Source organism: Pagrus pagrus (genome assembly GCF_965226575.1).
Source record: "Pagrus pagrus genome assembly, chromosome: 17".
In the NCBI taxonomy this organism is placed as follows: domain Eukaryota; kingdom Metazoa; phylum Chordata; class Actinopteri; order Spariformes; family Sparidae; genus Pagrus; species Pagrus pagrus.
In genome coordinates, this window is record NC_140201.1 from 16,658,038 (window position 1) to 16,676,465 (window position 18,428).

At 42.5% G+C, this 18,428-nt stretch overlaps 1 protein-coding gene across 4 annotated transcripts in view; it reads left to right on the top strand.

The window, feature by feature from the left end:
• The window catches only part of ppp1r9a (protein phosphatase 1, regulatory subunit 9A), a 52,298-nt gene that overhangs the window by 10,763 nt on the left and 23,107 nt on the right, over nt 1-18,428 (top strand). For all 4 annotated transcript variants that reach the window (XM_084379838.1, XM_084379841.1, XM_084379840.1 and 1 more), the window contains exons 3-5: nt 7,223-7,355; nt 8,880-9,000; nt 13,049-13,153. In XM_084379838.1, coding sequence (XP_084235964.1) covers nt 7,223-7,355; nt 8,880-9,000; nt 13,049-13,153 — 359 coding nt within the window. The remainder of the gene's footprint in view (nt 1-7,222; nt 7,356-8,879; nt 9,001-13,048; nt 13,154-18,428) is intronic.

Sequence of the window (18,428 nt, forward strand, 5' to 3'; positions counted from 1 at the left end):
CCGGTGTTGCGTGAGTGGGTGGGTGGGTGGTCACAGGTAGAAAGTAATGGAATGTAAATGTGCTGAGCTGTCGCAGACTGTGTGTGTGCGTGTGTGTGTGTGTGTGTGTGTGTGTGTGTGTGTGTGTGTGTGTGTGTGTGTGTGGTGTGTGTGTGTGTGTGCACGCCAGGCTGTAGTTAATCCACTGCAGGGTTTGCTGGGCTCGTGCCACAGCAGTAGGAACATTTCTCCGGGGTTTTCCAGGCTCGTATTGCCCTGGGCAGCGTCCACTGTCTGGAAGGTGCAGTGGCGGGCGATGGCACTGGCACCCACGCACCGAAGGCCTAGTTTAATACCATCAGAGGTGGTTGGCTCGGCATGGGCACCATGCTGTGACATCTTAGGCAGGGACTCAAACAACCCTGGAGCAAATTACCCCTAGCCTCACCCGCTCCTCAGCTTTCCTTTTTTTTTTCAATTTCTTTTCTGTATTTCTGTCTTATTGCCTGTTTGGCTCTTCAATAGCCTTACTGTCTGCTGCTGCTGTAACCCATGAATCACATGAGTCACCCGGTTTCTCTCTCTCTCTCAGTGGATATTGCCTCCGATCTTCTGTAAGCTTGATTCTTCCTTTTCATTTGCTACTCTTTCATTTTCTCATCATCTTAAAGCCTGCTGCATTGCTTCTTGTGTCCTCTTTTGTCCCCATCCACCACCCCTGTTTCTAATTTTTACATCCCCTTCTTTTCCTCCCAATTCATGTTTTTCCTTTATTACCTTTTCTCCCCCGGCCTTACCCCCATCATGTTTCTGCTGCTCCCTCAGCCTCTCTCCTCCCCTTTGGCTTAATGGGCCCTTGGTTAAATTGTAACCCCAACTCACCTGATGTTCACATGTTGTTTTGTCTAAGTGAGTAATGAGGACGACAGTCTTTAGAATTAGTCTAGGATTGAGTGACACCGCTGCACCTGGCAGCCGCAGAATGGGCCGCATGTAATCCTTTAGGGCAACTGCGCACAGTCAAAGTACGACCAGTTAAAGTGCTTGCTTTTGACACTGACAGGCCCAGAGAGTTATTCCAAGTGTCTGACAACATTTTTAAAAGGATCCCTACTGAGATAGACCTTTTAGTTAAAGAGCAAGATCCTTTTTTTTCACCAGAAACTGTGGTTATCGCTCTCGATAACCACATCGCTCACCAGACTCCAGTAATTCTATCATTGTATAAAACACTTGATTCCAACCCTACATACAAAAAAGAGGATGAAAAATGCCGGTGTTACCCTTTAATCCATGCTACTCTGTCCCAGAAGAGAGCCATCGGGCTAGCACATGATTCTTGATTCAGGACACTAGTTTGGCATGCTTGTGCAGACATGTACTGTACCCGCAATGAAATTTCAACTGGCTGCACACACATGCACACAAAGCCTGCCTGCATACTCCTATTGTTATGACTCAGATACCTGATGTGCGCTTTAGCAATTCATACTCAAGCACCCATATACAAACAGGGCAGCACTTACGGTATACCGAGTGAGAGGGCTCAGCTTTAATCAAGTCGGTGGCTGAGGGCGTCTGCAGAGCCACAGCTACTGCTGCAGTGTCCACAGATGACAGTCAAACAGCATTTCATCTCAACAGTCAAGACCGAACTCCCTCCATCCTCCTGCGAGGCCGAGAGATCAGATAACAAGACTGCCGATTTGTGGATGCCCAAGCAGAACTGCTGTCCGCACTTGTGCCGGTAGCTTCATTGTGTAAGGGGTTAGATTACCAACAAAACATAAAAATGTCTGCGTCTGTATTTGGTGTCAGGGGCATCGATTAGTGTGCTGTTTGGGTGAAAGATGAGGATAAGCAGATAAAGAGGAGAGATATTGGTTGATACGATGAGGAATGACAGAATGAGAGAGAGAGAGGATGTAGTCATTATCAGACTTTACAGTTTGTCTGTTAGATAATATAGAAACAGGTGTGCCTGCATGTGTGTGGGTGGATCCGAAGTGATGTTACACTGAAAGAATTGCTGTAAGATGATGAGTGTATTTACTAGCTCCCATTTTAAAGGTGCATTATTTAAGAATTGGCCATCTGTTTGAATAGGCAGCATCAAGCAAGCAGGTGAACAGTAACTGTTGCTAACTCGCTGCTGTTCACTAGTCACCTGAGATAGCTGTGCAGCTGCTGTAGTGTTAAGGACTGGGAGCACCACGGGATTGTTGGTGTTGTTTACACTGCTAGCACAAGAGCTTTCGACCTTCGGCAGGAGATTTTAGGCCCAGGACGGGAGGAACATGCATTAGATCTAGAGCTGGGTGAGCTTGCAACGGTCAGGTACTATCTGACTCTTGTCTTTTGAGGTACGAAGTGGTATTACGAGACAGAACAGGATGGGGCTAGCTGGTAAGCATGCTAACTTCAGTAAATATCTGCAAAGTAGACATCAGATTATTATTTCCTCCTATTTTGTGGATAATTTTATCTTATTTTGATGATTCCTACATGTATTATCTTTATGTACGCCACTTACAGAAGTTTTAGATTTATATTTCTGCATTAAAATTGGGTAGCTCCAATTACCATTACCGCAGAGTCCATTGAACTATTTAAAACCCTATTTTATGATTTTGAATATAAATGGGGCCAGCCATCTGAATATAAGCCACCTTTACATATATCAATCCCACAAATCAGACTTTTTGTTGGCTCGAGCTTTTTTCATCCAAAGAAGTGTGTTAAGCTTGAGAGAAGAAGCAGGCAGTGCAGAGGAATATATTTACATGTAAATGGTTGTGTGTTGTGTTTAATCCTCCAAAAGACTATCCAGATTTAATTCCAAAGGGGCGCCACAGGGAGAGACGGCCCATTATACTCCTGTCTACTTTCACATTTAGTGATTGTCCTTGTGTGCTGCCTCTTCAATAAAAATGGAATTACAATTCAGCAGAATGACCTGCCTCAGCACACACCAACTGCACTTGAAAGTGGAAATTCATGGGTGTTTGTCATCTTGACGCGATGAGGATATAGATTTCACACAGTTATTACAGCAGATGAGGATGAAATGCTCTGACATTGCTGTTTCCAAGGGATCAGTTTATTGGATTATGTGGGTCAACCTATAGGACTGATATGAGTCATATTCGGTTTGAAGGAGCTGTCAAGATTTATTTTATCTCTTGAGCCATTCACTACATGCGGACAGTGTTTGGCTGTGTCACCTCTGTCAAGTTTTGCACCTTGTTTGTTTGCCTTAGATGGTGCATCCTGTTAAAGCCGACAAACACCTCCTCAGAGCAACCCAGACTATGAAAGTGTGGATCTTTAAAGTCAGAAGGATTCATCCTGTGGGAAACTGTGGGTAGATGTCAAGATATTTCTGCCTGGACCAAAATGGTAGACTAAACCAACCTAGACACCCCGAGAGCCATGCTGCCAGTGATGGATAGGAAAATTCTATAAAAGACAGATGTATAGGTAACAGGTCAGGTGTGAGGTTAGCTGCAGCCCCACCCGTCTTCTCCACAGCTGTCAGACTTGCGGTCTGTACTCTTTTCAGCTGCCTAAATGAGCAGAGACAGCAGTGTCCTGTCATGCCAACGAGGTTAAAACAGTTACACACATTACTGTATCATCCGACAATCTCCCTGTCTTTTTATGCCTCCACACCAGCTATAGCCAGTGCCGGAGGCGTCATGTTTTCAGGTTGTCCATCTGTCCCATTCTCATGAATGTGATATCTCAGGAACGCCTTGAGGGAATTTCTTCCAATTGGGCTCGACCGTCCACTTAAACTCAAGAATGAACTGCCATGAATTGGGTGGTCAGAGGTCACTTTCGCCCAAGCGTTCGCTGATAATGATTACAACTTTTCACAAAAATGTCTAAGGGGATAAAATGAAGAGGTAGTAATATATTATATTCAAAAGGTCAAAGGTCAACTTCACTGTGACATCTTAAAGTTCTGCAAAACCACTTTTCTGACCATTATTCCATGCCAAAACTCAGAAACAGAGGGGTACATGGGTACAAATTGTGTGGTGATTTAGTCGATCTGTGCTGCCTGGTTGAACATGCGTGAGAAGCATCCAGTTTTAAAATTTTTAAACAAGAACAACATCCATGGTTGAAGTATTGCAATTAACCACAGGCTCCATGGTTTTGCTGATATTTAGCTTCAGGTGGCTGTAATCGCACCACATGATGAAGCTCTCTATCAGTCCTCTGTACTCCTCCTTAAAATAGTCTCCAAGTGAAGACAGCTAGTTTCTCACTGGAAGTTATTCACTGGAATCATACAGTGATATCTTCCAGTTCACCCAAAAATACACTTAATACATTATTTAAATTCTGTTAGTCTTCACCACATGTATACTATTAAAAGGTGCACAGAGGCATACAATACTTGTTTGTCTTATCTTGAGTCTCTTCTGTTGCATCAAGAAGTTGTATTATAAGTCCAATTATTATTTTATGAGAATTGAATCTTAACATTTCATCAAACTCGTCCATCTCTTTTTATCCTTTTTAAGAAAGGGTCATTTTTGAGCTGTGTTGTTTCTTTGGATGCCTTAATATTGACCAGATTGACTCAACACAGCCTTCTCTCTCTGGGAAACCAGGTTGTGTTCGGACAATCTAAAGATATATACAGGTAGTTTTCATTTAGAGCCAGACGACGAATCTTGTGGGTAAATGCTTTCCATTTGATGGTGCAGTCTGTCTCTGTGTGTCTCTTTCTCTCTCTTTCTGCCTACCTATTCTTATTTCCCATGTGCATGCTCTTTCATTTATCTCTTCACTCCCCCTCTCATTCACCGTTGCTCTCTTGTCCACCCGTTCGCTTCTCAGTTCATCGTCTTTTTGAATTCCCCCTGCTGCCCTTTACTTATCTATCTCCATCTCTGCGCCTTCTCTGTCTGCTCTTCGTCTGCCCTCTTTCATGGATCCACCCTCATCCGTCCTCCTCTCTCCTCATGACCTCTCTCTCTCTCTCTCTCTCTCTCTTTCATTCTGACTGGCCACATGCTAATGTGTTTGTAGATAGCACACAGTGACAGAGAGAGGCCATTAGAGAGTGTGCCGACTGCCAATGGTGGCATCGTGTCCGGGACATCCAGGACAGTGCAAGTGCTGGTGTTAGCATTCATCAGCAGTGTGTGTCTATGTGTGTGGAGGGAAAGAGAGGTGTTTGTGCACCTATGTTTTTGTTTATATATTTCTTTAATGCTATGCATAACATTATCATGTATGTGTGTGAGTGTGTGTGTGCGTGAGTGCATGCAAGCGTTAATAATGCAGGCTTGTTGATCACACTGAATGATTGATGACAGCGGGGTCATGGATAGAGCTCACGCAGGCTCACACAGAGGAAAGAATAGAAACTAACCCTGGCAGCATCACGCTACATCAGTGTGCCCAAGCTGTGTGTACAACCGGCACAGTGTCTCTTACACAGAGAGCCGTTTATTTATTTATTTACCGCAGTTTGTTGGATCTTTATCATGTGGTAAGATATTAGTCAAACCCACGCTACATCCGCTGCAGTGTGAAAAATGTGCAGCTAAAAAGAACAAATAGCTTGACTGACATTATTCATGCTTTCATTTTTTATCTTTTGAACTTGTCCTCACACAGCTGAGATCCTGCTCCACTTCTGCGCACGAGTGACGAGCATAAATCTGGCTTTAGGCTTTAATCAATTCATGTCATGACAATGACATGACGCCTTATTGATCTCTATTGAAAATGTATTTCCTCTTCACCCACTTCAAAGAGGTCATGACCCTGGTATAGGAAGTGACACTGTGGGAATGAGATGTCATCTTTGCATCCTCAGTGTGTTTATTTCCCTCATCTAATGTAGTTCTGATTCGTGTACTCACAGATGAATAGCATGCAGCGCAGTGAATAACTTTGATAATGACTGATGTCATTAAAGAAGACTTATTATGGTTTTTGGTTTTCCCTTTCCTTCAGTGTTTTATAAAGGTTCTTGTGCATGTAAAAAATCTTGAAAGTTAAAAAGGTCCACACCTACAGAAGCTCCTCTCTCCCACAGAAAACACAGCTCCTGAAACGCCTCGTCAGTAGCCCTGCCTTTAATTCCGTGACTTTTCACACTAAGTCATAGAGTCACAAATTAATTTGCATACTGAATGTCTCTAAGATAGTCTGGCACGTTTGGCAAGAATTAGCACAGGTGCTCTGTTGTTGTTAGCGGTCCTGGGTCAGACATATGTGAGTTAACCAATCAGAACAGACCGGGTATCCAGGAGGAGGGCCGTAAAGAAACAGGAGCTAAAACAGTGTTTCAGACAGAGGGGGAATACGGTGCTGCAGCACTGGACAGTTTGAGCACTAAAGCATGTAAGCATATTCCAGCAGCAACCAAAAATGAAATTATGAACCTTAAAATTAGCACAAAATGTCTCCTTCAAGCTATATGTGTGCTCTCCTTCCCTGAACTTCCTGCTTTTAAGAGACAACACCATGTGGCATATGTCGCTAGTTTTTAGCTGCAATCAGTGTTGGTCTGCAGAGACGCACAGACAGCCGGTGTGATGCTTATATCGTTATACGTATCTGCATGAACACTTTTATACCCTTTTATTGAGCCCCAGCCGCCATCACAGAAGGCTGCACTACAGACGTGACAACAGCATGCACGTTCAAGCCTGCTTGTCCACAACTCTCTCATCTCCTCCCCTCCCTCTCTGGTGCAGAGAGCATTGAGATGCTTGGCCGGGATGAGATGTGAAGTGATGGCAGACTCTTGCTGTGGAGGAGAGGTTCATACGAGGAGGGCCACACAGCTTAGAGCAGGAGGAAGGCCTCCCTATCCTCATAATGTTTCTCCACACTAGGCTTTTCTCTTGTTGTGGCTGTAGCTGTGGCTTTGTTCTCAGGGCCTTTGTATACCACAGTGTTGTTAGCTTTGTTGTGTAGATAATGCATGGGTTGAGAACAAAAAGGCTCTTATTTACTTCCATCCATATTCATAAACTTGTAAAGAAGCTGCATTACTCTGCCTGCAGGGCAACCGTTGTTATCATCAAAGAATAGGAGCGCCTTGTCATATTTGTATGAGTTGTGATTGTTGATTAGTGTAGCATTGTAAACTTCGTTTAACCAAACCTTGCTGTATTTGAGACATTCAGTACAATATCTCCTGTTAAAAAACTTTATTCAACATCCAGAATCATGCTGCTCCGCTAACTCTTCGTGCCTTCCTCTCCAGGTGTTCAACACCTACTCCAACGAGGACTACGACCGCCGTAACGAGGAGGTGGATCCCGTGGCCTCCTCCGCAGAGTACGAGCTGGAGAAGAGGGTGGAGAAACTGGAGCTCTTCCCTGTGGAGCTGGAGAAAGGTGGGAAAGAAAATCTAAAAGCATCGTAATGCGGAGGTGGATCCTCTCAGTTATACCCAGTGGACAGATTCACCCACATATGGGTTGTCATTTTTTTTTTTTAATTAAAGGTGTGATATTTCTACTCTTCATCTTTATGTCCAGGTTCTGCATTTCCTTCTTTCAGAATTTCTTCATCTCCTGTCCCCCATTATGATTTAAGTTTTGAATTTTTGGCCCGACCATTAACAATGAGGCTGTCTCATCTTCAAACGCACAAAAATAACTTATTTTCAGTCATTTTTCAATGTGGCAGTTCAGTTCAGTTCTCCTCAGATCACATGAAAAGACATCATAGTAGCACAGTTTGTCCTAATTTCCCAGCACGAGCTACAAAGAGGTGATATTTCATCCTCCTCACTCATCTTTTCCTGTTGAGGTTTTCCTGTGTTGAAATCCAATAACGCCAAGGACCCAAAATAGAATGGCTTCACATCGTGGGGGGTTTCACCATCCACCCCCTGTTATGTAACTGTGACAACTCGTGAATAATTAACACAGGATGGAGATGGACGGATGCTACACGGGAAGGGAAATTTCCCATTATGTGAAGGCCACCATGCCTATATAGTAAATGCTCCATTAATAAAACAGTTGTTCTTCTGTTTAAGTGTATTCATTCAACCATTTTTCCATATTCAGCCCACATGACACCAGTTTTTACTGGGAGCCATTTTGGGTTTGTTCCAAGGTCATTGGAAAGTTGGGAAATGGAGGCTCTTACCCTGCTGTGCCGCATCACAAACTTAAACAGACCTAAAACACACTCATAATGTATGGTCCAATGCTGCAAGGATTAGTCGATTGATCAATTATTCATTTAACAGAAAAATAAATGCCAACTTATCAATAATTGATACTTGGCATAAAAATTACTGTTTTCAATTTTGGACTGACAAAACCAGACATGAAAAAGTTCACCTCGGACTTTGAGAAACACGAATGAAGGACATCAGGCCATATTTCAAAATAAAACAACATATATGATGACCCATTAGCTAACGTTAGTGTTTTACGTCTTCCTAGCTAACTTGCCGTTTAATTACATCCAGGGGTTTCACTTCTATTTTAGTACTATCAATCAATGTACATTGATATTTTAAAGTTAATATATTTATTTCCTATCGTACCCTTTCACACTGTCAACTAGTAATGTAAGCTAGGAAGTGGTTGACTGGTAACGTTAGTTCTTGCTAATGGGTCATCAAATATATTGTTTTACCTTGAAATATGGCCCCATGTCCCTCCGGATTTTCACTAGCCATCATCTTTTCAGCTGCTAATAAATCAGAAAGCATCGACATTTTGTCAGATTTCCTGCGTTCATACAACTTGCGACCTAGAAAAAAGCAGAATGACATCACCTTGGACTTCGAGAAACTAGGATGGACGCTTTTTGCTTTTTCCTGACATTTTATAGACCACATGATTGATCAGTAATGAAAAATAACAGTTGCAGCCCTAATGTAGTCTGTATGTTTCCAGATGACGACGGCCTGGGGATCAGTATCATCGGGATGGGTGTTGGTGCTGACGCAGGCCTGGAGAAGCTGGGTATCTTCGTCAAGACCGTCATAGAGGGCGGAGCTGCTGAGAGAGACAGCAGGTGAGAGCTGCTTTCCCATTGGACATCTCACAGACAGTATGACTCAGCGATTAGTAAGTCTGGAGACACTTTAAAGCAGATAAGAGCACAAGGAAGCTCAGCATGTGCACACCCAAACATGCACTTATCAAATATTGTCCAAAAACACACAGAGCAATTAAACAGCTATCTTGTTTCCGTTTAACGCCTTCTCCACCTCTCTGTAACAAACACACACACACACTCACTCACACACACAGTCACACACAAACTCACACTAACACTCTGTCCCTGTCAGATTTAGCAGCAGGGGTTCGGATTAGATCCACTGGGAGAGGCGCAGTCTGGGACATGAAGTCTCACACAAACAACGTACAGTGTGCAGTGTATGGTTGTGTGGGCGTGTGTGTGTGTATGTGTGACAGAGAGATGCATTAGGGTGTGTTATGTCACTTGTATTCCTTGCAAAAGTTAGTTTGAAGAAAATGAAAGGCCCTCCATATTCACAGTGCGTCTATGATGATGTGTGTGTTTTTGCGAGGCAGAAACTGTGTTGTGTGTCTGTGAGCATTATAAAGCGTCAACAGTGCAGAGTAAGCACTCAGGCAGGGGTAGAGGAGGAGATGACAGCTTCTCAGCAGGCAAGCTGTGGTTTTTTTTTCCACCTCTAAACCACCAGCTTCTACCTATTAGTGTGGCTGTGTGGTTCAGGTTCCCCATAACCAGATTAAAAACCTGATAGGCACTTCCATTCCAGGCAGTATGAGAGCAGTAAGTACTGTAAGCTCAGTATACACACCGGGAACCCTAGTGCACTGGGGTTGTTTGCGGTAGGTGTGTTTTTTCTTCGGGGATTAATTTTTTTTTCTTTCTTTTATGCAGCAGCCGGCGCTGGCATTTTCAGGAACACATGAGAGCGAGATTAGTTAAAATGTAGCGAGGCGGGGGAGAGGAGTGAGGGAAAGAAACAGCTTGTTCCAAAGTGACAAAAGTTGATCCTGTTCTAAGATGACAGTCGCACTGATTTCAAAATGTCTCAGTGATTGGGAAAAGTATGGAGAGTTGAAAAGATCAGAGGAAGGCTGCGCTGTAGCTCAAGTTCAATTCACTTCTGAGCCTGGAGGTTTTTTCCTCCTTTCTCTCACTTATTAAAAATGAACAAAGTCTCAGTTCTCCACAATCTACTCAATGTCGTCGCTGTTTTGTTGACAATTAATGAATGCGTCCCTCAAAAAACAGGGCCCATGTTGTTCTTGAGAAACTATGCTCGCTTACATTTTTAGCCTCACTAGCGGCATGGGTTCAGGGATTTTCGCATAATGAGAGTCAGTCTGCTTTGTGTGAGCATGCTAACACACTAAATTAAGGTGGTAAGAATGGTCAACATTATCAAAAAATACATTATAGTGTTATCTGTGTAGCATGTCAGCAATCAACTATCAACTATCTACTATTAAAATGTGGACATTTGTTAGATGGTACTGTAGATATAGATATTGTTGGAGTATATGGACCAAAGAACATATCGTGTTCTTTAACCCTCTCATCCAGATACTGCTAGTTTATCTCAATAAAATGAAATAGTTGTGGACTATAGTGTATACACAGCATTAACAACTGTATGAAGTGTGTGAAATACTCCATGTAGGGCAGGGAGATCACACACAGTAAAAATCCTTTCTGTGAAAACGCTCCGTTTACTAATCGGTCAGTGTCAACTTTGATCCCATTTGCTGCTGACCTTTGCACATAATGAGAAGGAGATAGAGGAGAAACACTTCTTCTTGACCTCTTTTAATAATGTTTTTGATTTAATGTAGTGTTCAGACACATGGCTCGTGCCTCTATTGCTGTAGGTGGCGGAAACAGAAAAATCCTTTTTTGTGAACCAGCAGTTCTGCAAGTGTTTCTACGACGGATTTCACAATAAACCTCCATCAAAATATGAGATAAAATAACTGAGATAACTTGTGCGTGTTAATTCGTCCTCTAAGTCCTGTCCCTCTGTCTCTCTCTCTCTCTCTCACACACACACACACACACACACGCACACATACTCAACGGAGAAGACACTAGCCAGAATGTAATTTCCTCCCATCATTACCCTCTCCAGCTTTAGGGTTTTCTCTCTTCTCTTGCTGAGTCAGACGTGATGGTCTGACACACACACACACACACACACACACACACACACACACACAAACACACACACACACGCACACACACAGAGTCAGACAGATAGATGGGCTTGGCTGTTGCTCACTGTATTGTTTGGTGCAGATGACCAAAGGTGTGTGTGCATGCTGTGGTAAGAATGAAGGTGTGTATGTGTGTTCTTTTGTGTCATCCTCCTTTGTTGTCAGTTTTTTTGTCTTGTTTCCCGCCTCCTTTGGTGTCAGTCAGCCATCGGCCCCACAAAGCCAGATTGAGATGTTAGATGCCATGAAGGTCAGAAAAGCATCTGAGCTGCTGACTGACAGACAACCAGCTCGCTCTCTGTCTACCTGTCAGGCTCTATACATCCATATGACAGCTCCGGTTGATGTGTTGAGTGTCAGGGTCGGATTGGATCGTGCTGTGCAGCTGCTAGATGTTGTGACAGTCTGAGACGGGAGCTGACAAGGACACTGGTTACTGCAGTTGTGGGTACAGCCGTCATTGCTTGATTTTGATCTTGACTTTGCAGGGAATTTGATCTAAACTTCAAATACAATCTGCAGAGGTTTGGCAGTAAGGAAATGTTGTTGAGTTGGAAATTGTAGGTGCCTGGGGCCTCATTTATAAAATCAGACTGAAATCTAAAAGTTAGACATAAGGGATTTCCCTGCTGGTTATGGGGGGGTATTGCAGTTTGCGATGCATAAGTGTCCAAGCCTATGAGCTGTGCGTCACAGGTGCATAAGTTACAAACTGGATTCTTAGAAGGTCAAGGTTTTTTTGTGCTCAGCATCTTTTTTGAATCAACCGTAAGCACACTGTCGTTAATGACCACTCTTTATTTGATCCGTCCCTTGTAAGTCACTCAAGTTTATGGATGAGAAATCAAAATTCATAAACGTTTGCACCAAATATTATAGAGTCTGCGTGCTTGTGTGTATTGTAGTAGTGTAATGTAGAATTAGTTTATCTAAAGGGTCAGGATATATGGAAGTTGTAGGCAGTGCATGTTAAGTGATCTCTGTAGAACTGGAGAAAACTCTCTTTTCACTGTCCTCTCAATTTACGTCGGTGTCATCCCTCTCCAGTCACCAGAGTGCTGGAGCTGGAATTGATTGGATCAATTGTCTGTGTTCATCTATTGAAGACATTGCTCCTTTATTTCTGCAGGCTTCTTACACATTGTTATTACTTGGACCAAATAGAAGCAGGAGCTTTGCAGAGGAGACCAAAGTTATTTGCTGTAGAAGAAATTGATGCATGCGTTGTGCCTTCACGCTGTGAAGTCTTACAACAATATGGTGTTTTGTTGAAAGAGAATGAGAGCTACTTATTGTTTTATTCATATGTCCAAGAAATTATTCAAAACTCAGATTTATAATCCTTCTTAGTCTGTTTGTTATGCAAATGTATAAGTGGATTTAAATCGAATATTTAGCAAGTGCATCTATTTGTTCACACAATTCACCCGTGTCATGAATAGTGGATCATCATGACTTTCATTTCAGGTCAAGAACTTAGTTGACCTCCCATCGTTACCAGAGCAGAAATTCCGGCTGTGTTGTGGCCCAGGGAACGGCTCGCCATGTCCTCGTTAGCCCTCCTAGTTTGTTTTGAGTCTCATCGCTTCTGTCTCTTTGTTAGGTAATAGTCTGGAGCTACCACAGTGGAAATCTGTGACCACAAGACAGTCTGGCACTTTTTTTGTGTGTAATTTGCAAAAAAATGTGAATATGCATGATAGGCCAGTTTGTTTGTCCCTTGTGCATGTTGTGGTAGTTTTGCTGCATGAGTCATAACATAATTTTGTTTTGAATTTTTCTAGACTGCATCCAAGACAGTAAACTTGCACAAAGGATTGTTACGCAAAGTGCTGACTTTTTGCTTGCTTGTGTGTGTGTGTGTTTGTCAGGATCAAGGTGAATGACCAGATCGTGGAGGTGGATGGGACCAGTCTGGTGGGTGTGACGCAGAGCTTCGCTGCCTCCGTCCTCAGGAACACATCAGGAGTGGTCAGGTAAGACCCACAGACATTTTATGATCCCATATTTTCTCAAGACGCAAAGATTTTGCCGCTGAGATGAGGTCATTTGAACATGAATGCAGGTCAAAGCAATGCCAGTGTGAAATATAATTCAAGAAAGTTATCAGAACGATGATTTACACTGGACAAAAAGTCAGATTAAAGTACTCCACCGTCAGATTAAATAAATTAATCATCAAATAAGATGTTCATTTCTTCTTAGATTGCAGACACACATAAGATTTGTATGTTTTCACCCACTGATGAGGATCTTTGGATTACTGTGAGATTATAGAAACCAAAGTGTGTCAAGCAGTTATCAGCCCCAAGAACCAGACGCCATCATCCATCATCGGACATAAGTGCTAACACACTTAGAAACGTCCTTTGAATTCAGCAACGATCGGTGACGTCCACGCATAAGAAGACAGCCTTCTCTCGGTGTAATTCTGCTGGTCCTGCTGTCGTGGTGCAAAAGTTGCTGAACACAGCCGCCTAAGCCGCCACACTCGGCGAGATTTTGTTTGGCAAGCGTCATTACCATATCTGAGACGGCTGACGATGTGGGAGCACAATATGTGACAAAAGTCTTGTGTGTTTGACAGTTGAGTGTTTTTTGGCAGGGGTCCGCTTAGAGCAGTGGGGAGCAGACCGCACACATACACAAACAGCATGGCAGGAAGGCTTTGATTTGGAAAGCCAGTGCTTATCCTTGCATCTCTTCTTTCTGTGTTGTTTCTGTCTCTTGTCTTTCCCTTTGCTTGGTATGGTTTATTATGGTCTTGCCTTTTTTCTCTTTGTCTTACCAACATCATCTGATGTTCGGCACTCTCCATCCTGTCTAACTCTTCTTTTTACTCTTACTCTCTTCTCCCTACATATCATATTCTGTTTTCACACCTCTTTACATCCTTCTGAAGCCTGCTATTCCTGTCTCAATTCATTGATCCGTCCGTCTGTAGACACACTACACATGATGAGACAGCTGTTATATTGAATAAAACAAGGCCTCTGTGTGGTTTTCAACCTCCATCTCTGTGGGATGTGGAAAGATAGATGTGTGTGTGGTGAGTACAGTGCCCGGGGAAATGCTGGTGGCTGAACAAAGACATGTCCGACAGTATCGGAACAGACTGCTGGCTGGACTGATGCTGTTTGCTAAGCTAATATTGACAATGAGGGTTTTCCACATACCAGGATGTGACACTACAGGTGAGGCAGCCTTGAAAAGGAGCTATCTATCACCTGTCCATCTATCTAGCAGGTATATATAGGTTTACATGAGCAGTGCAGAGAGATTTATAGTCGGATCCGTCTATTAAAGTGCTAGAACTACACTGAATTACATATAAGATATAGGACATTTTAAATTTAACACAAGTTGTAATAGAATCACCAGACCTATTTTCACTCTCCTCTCCTGCTCTGCTCTCTCACTATTTCAGTCTTCCTCCATCATGTCTCACCCACTCACGCCTCCTCCGCCTCCTCCTCCCACTCCTTGGTAAATCCTTCCCTCTCTCTATCTGATCACCAGAGGTTTCGTGGCCAACTGTCCTATATTTGCCATTTTAGCTATATTTAACCCGACTTCCAGCAGCAAATCATCCAGGTTTTAGTCAGAAGCCCCCTGACAGCATGAAACACAGTGTTTTAAAGGCTCTGTTTCACAGTATAGATCACTTGTGGGGGGTACACGAGAGAAAAAAGCACTTAATAGCAATAAATGAGAAAGAGAATGCATCACCTATGGAAGACATTTGCTGAATTTAGACCTAATTTTAGCCCAACATAGTTTGATGCATCTTTATTACCTATAAAGGGACGAGGTATTATTAAATAAATTGTGCAATATATCAGGTCTGTGCAATATCATGTGCCATTATTCTGCTGTTATTTTAGCAACTCTTCAACGTGGCAATTACTCCGGCGTACTGTGGCATCTTAATGTAAATTGTTGTCAATTATATTTAGTTATTACACAATATTATCTACAATGTAGCTATACTGCAGTATCAGGCACATATGTTTACATATTTTTATTTCAAGTACTATTTCTATTTCTCTCTATATATGTATATAAAGTTGTCATATGTAATACAATTCTTAATATATTTTTATTTTTACTTGTTTCTAATTATCTACTCTATATTTAGTTTTTTTCTCATAATTTTGCTATCGTGTGATATTTCTAAATTTAGAAGAAGCAACTGCAGCAGCATCCTACTCCGCATTAGTGCACAAAAGTCTGCAGCAAATGCACTTATTATTCTTGTTTGTGTTACATTTACTAAAAGACTCAGACTCCCTTTATTGTCACCCTGTCTACGTACAAATACACATTTGGTATGAAACGCTGACACTAGACAATGCAAGACATAAAATATGCAACATAGAAAGTAGGACATGAGCTGATCAAATCTGTGCATAACATCATAATGCAAGAGATGGAGACTGTAAACACAACATAGACTATAAGACAGGACACAAATGACAAAAACAGTGTGAAAATGGAAGGAAAGTGTAAAATTGTGAGGTTTTTAGCAGCAGGTACTTCAGAAAAGAAGAAGCATTTCTATAGCACTTTTCCAGTCTACTGACCACTCAAAGTGCTTTACAACACTTGTCACATTCACCCATTCACACACACTGATGGCAGAGGCTGCCATGCAAGGTGCCAACTGCTCATCAGGAGCAATTTGGGGTTCAGTATCTTGCTCAAGGACACTTCGACATGCAGCCGGGGCAAGCAGGGATTCGAACTAGTGACCTTCCGTTTACTGGACGACCTGCTCTACCTCCTGAGCTACAGACATTTTGGTCGCTGAGTTGCTGCTACGTTCTGCCACACAGCCTCTTTACTCTCTACAGTGACCAGGTATTTTTAGGAAACCTCTTCAGCTTTAGGCTTTTTCAAAAATGTAACAATATGCTGTATATGTGGCCTGTTTTTAAGGTTTAAAATCTCCTGTTCAACAGATTGGCTGAAGGCCACAGACTTAAATATTTACAGCATGATTAAAACAAAAACATAGTAAAACATCATATTTATCCTTTAACTAAGTCAACTATAATACACCAGATGTTCACAACCAACAGGAAAAAACAATTGAGCAAAAAGAGGAAATCCTTAAATGAGCCTATATATACACACACACTTCCACCTTGGTTGACCCCTCATATCTGTGAAGTGTGAAACTGTGCTCACATCCTCAAATGCTTGACAACCCAGCGCCACCTATTAGACACTGTTCCTGTTCTCCCAACCTAACTTTGAGCTTTTTTCACTCTTCAAGCAAATATTAGAAATGTTGTCCCTTCAAGTTCCTTAACTTTAAGAGCCATGTCTGTATGAATTAGAGTAAATGAGATCAGAAGTGAAGGTTTCTGCAGTTGAAGTGACACAGTGCTGTGTGGAAGCCCCAGAACAGTGGGAGGCAGGGAGGAACTAAGACAGACTCCCCTTGCGTGAGGAGAAAGGCTGTTTCCAGGTCAGCTGCTCCTCAGACCTCCCTGCTGTCCGAAGGCTTGTTCCAGTACAGTACTTAGCTTAGCCGGGGCCTCCTCTCCGTTTCCTTTTTTTTTCTTCTTATTTTCTATCTCTGTCGTGCCCTTCAGTTGTTCCTTCACATGTAGATCAAACACGCCTCTCTGCTGGAGCGTAAGGCCTTTTCCACATCGCCTTTAGAAATATATGAAAGAGCTCTCGGGAACTGTATTCACTTGATTAGGCCCTATCTTGAATCCACTCTCTCTCTCCCTTTCGCTTTCTTTCTGTCTCCCTGTCTCAGTCTTACACACTAACTTGTGCACAGACAGTAGATAGGACCACACACACACAGTGACAGAGCCCCTGCTGGGTTGGAGATTTCTTGGAACGGGTCTGAGGGGTTTTCAGACACCGTTGCTTGGTTTTCTTTGAGTTATGAGACGAATGAACTGGAGATGATGTTGGGAATGTTACAATGGAGGGAGAGTTCATCATTCTGCCTCTAGCCGTTTTTGTCAACTGTGTGTTCTTGAATCAAAGACGCTTCTTAGTCCCTGTCATACATACAAACACAAAAAAAGGCAGGAAGGCAGGTTGTATTTGCATGTTTTTCAGTTTCATCTGCTCGTTCCCCTTTTTCACTTTTTCTACAGTTTATCATAGTTGGGTCCCATGTGTGACTACAGTAGTCAGTAGTCCGTATAGCTCGGAGGCACTGCCTGTGTCTCTCTCCATTTCTATGCCAGGCTAATAACAGGCCGCCTGGCCGAGCTGACTGCCTTTTCACATTATTATGTGTGTCCCGTCTCCCGGCCCTGCCCTGATACGTCAGCAGATATTGCTGTCATCGCTATGTGGCTGTGGGCTCTGGCTGCTCTCACACAGTGGCTGCAGTGGTCATTTCACAAAAACACACACACACACACACTGTTAGAGGGAGACAAGAAATTGGAGCAGATATTTAGCAAAAGTGCAGGTGTATGAATGCTAATAGGTGTGATGCTCAGTGTACCTGTATATCTAAATGGAAATTCTGTGGAAGAAATACTATGTTGATAAACTTTTTTCATTTATTTGAAGGTGTTGACTGTCTTATTTTCAAACTTCTATATGACATTGTAAAATGAATAGTTTATTAACAAATATGACTTAGGCTAGAGATATGCTTGCTTTTTAACCACATATTTGTGTCGACAATCGGCTGCATCATGGACATTATTGGTCACACGCTTGTCTATATACTATGCATGTTACGGGAGGAATAGGAACAGCTGAAACTTTTTAGCCAGTTCAGGCATCTGATGTCTGGTGAACAAAACATGCCGTAGACTCTTTCCCCACTCCATTTTTGAACGTTTTCCGCTATACACAGACGTTACAGTCTTGGACTGGTACTTAGCTTTTGTCAGCTATTTTTACAAGCGTATTTGTCACTGTGCAGCGACAATGACACATCTTACCGATGCAGACTTGATCCATCAGCTTGTCTTCAAAGTTTTCTACCATTGTTGTTGCTGCTGATGTGCCTACTGACCCCTGATCCAACAAAAGAGCACCACCAGTGCTTTAAATTAGAGCTTAAAATTACTCGATTTTTGGGGCTGATGCCAATACAGATATTAGAAAGTAAACAATTCTGTTGAAATCGACATCTGCCAATAGTCTTATCCAAATATGCGAGGCAGACATAATGTGCATATGGACACATACTTAAAACTAAGTATATCTCTGGCCTTAGACAAATGGTCAACCCTTTTACGTACAAGCATTTATCGAAGA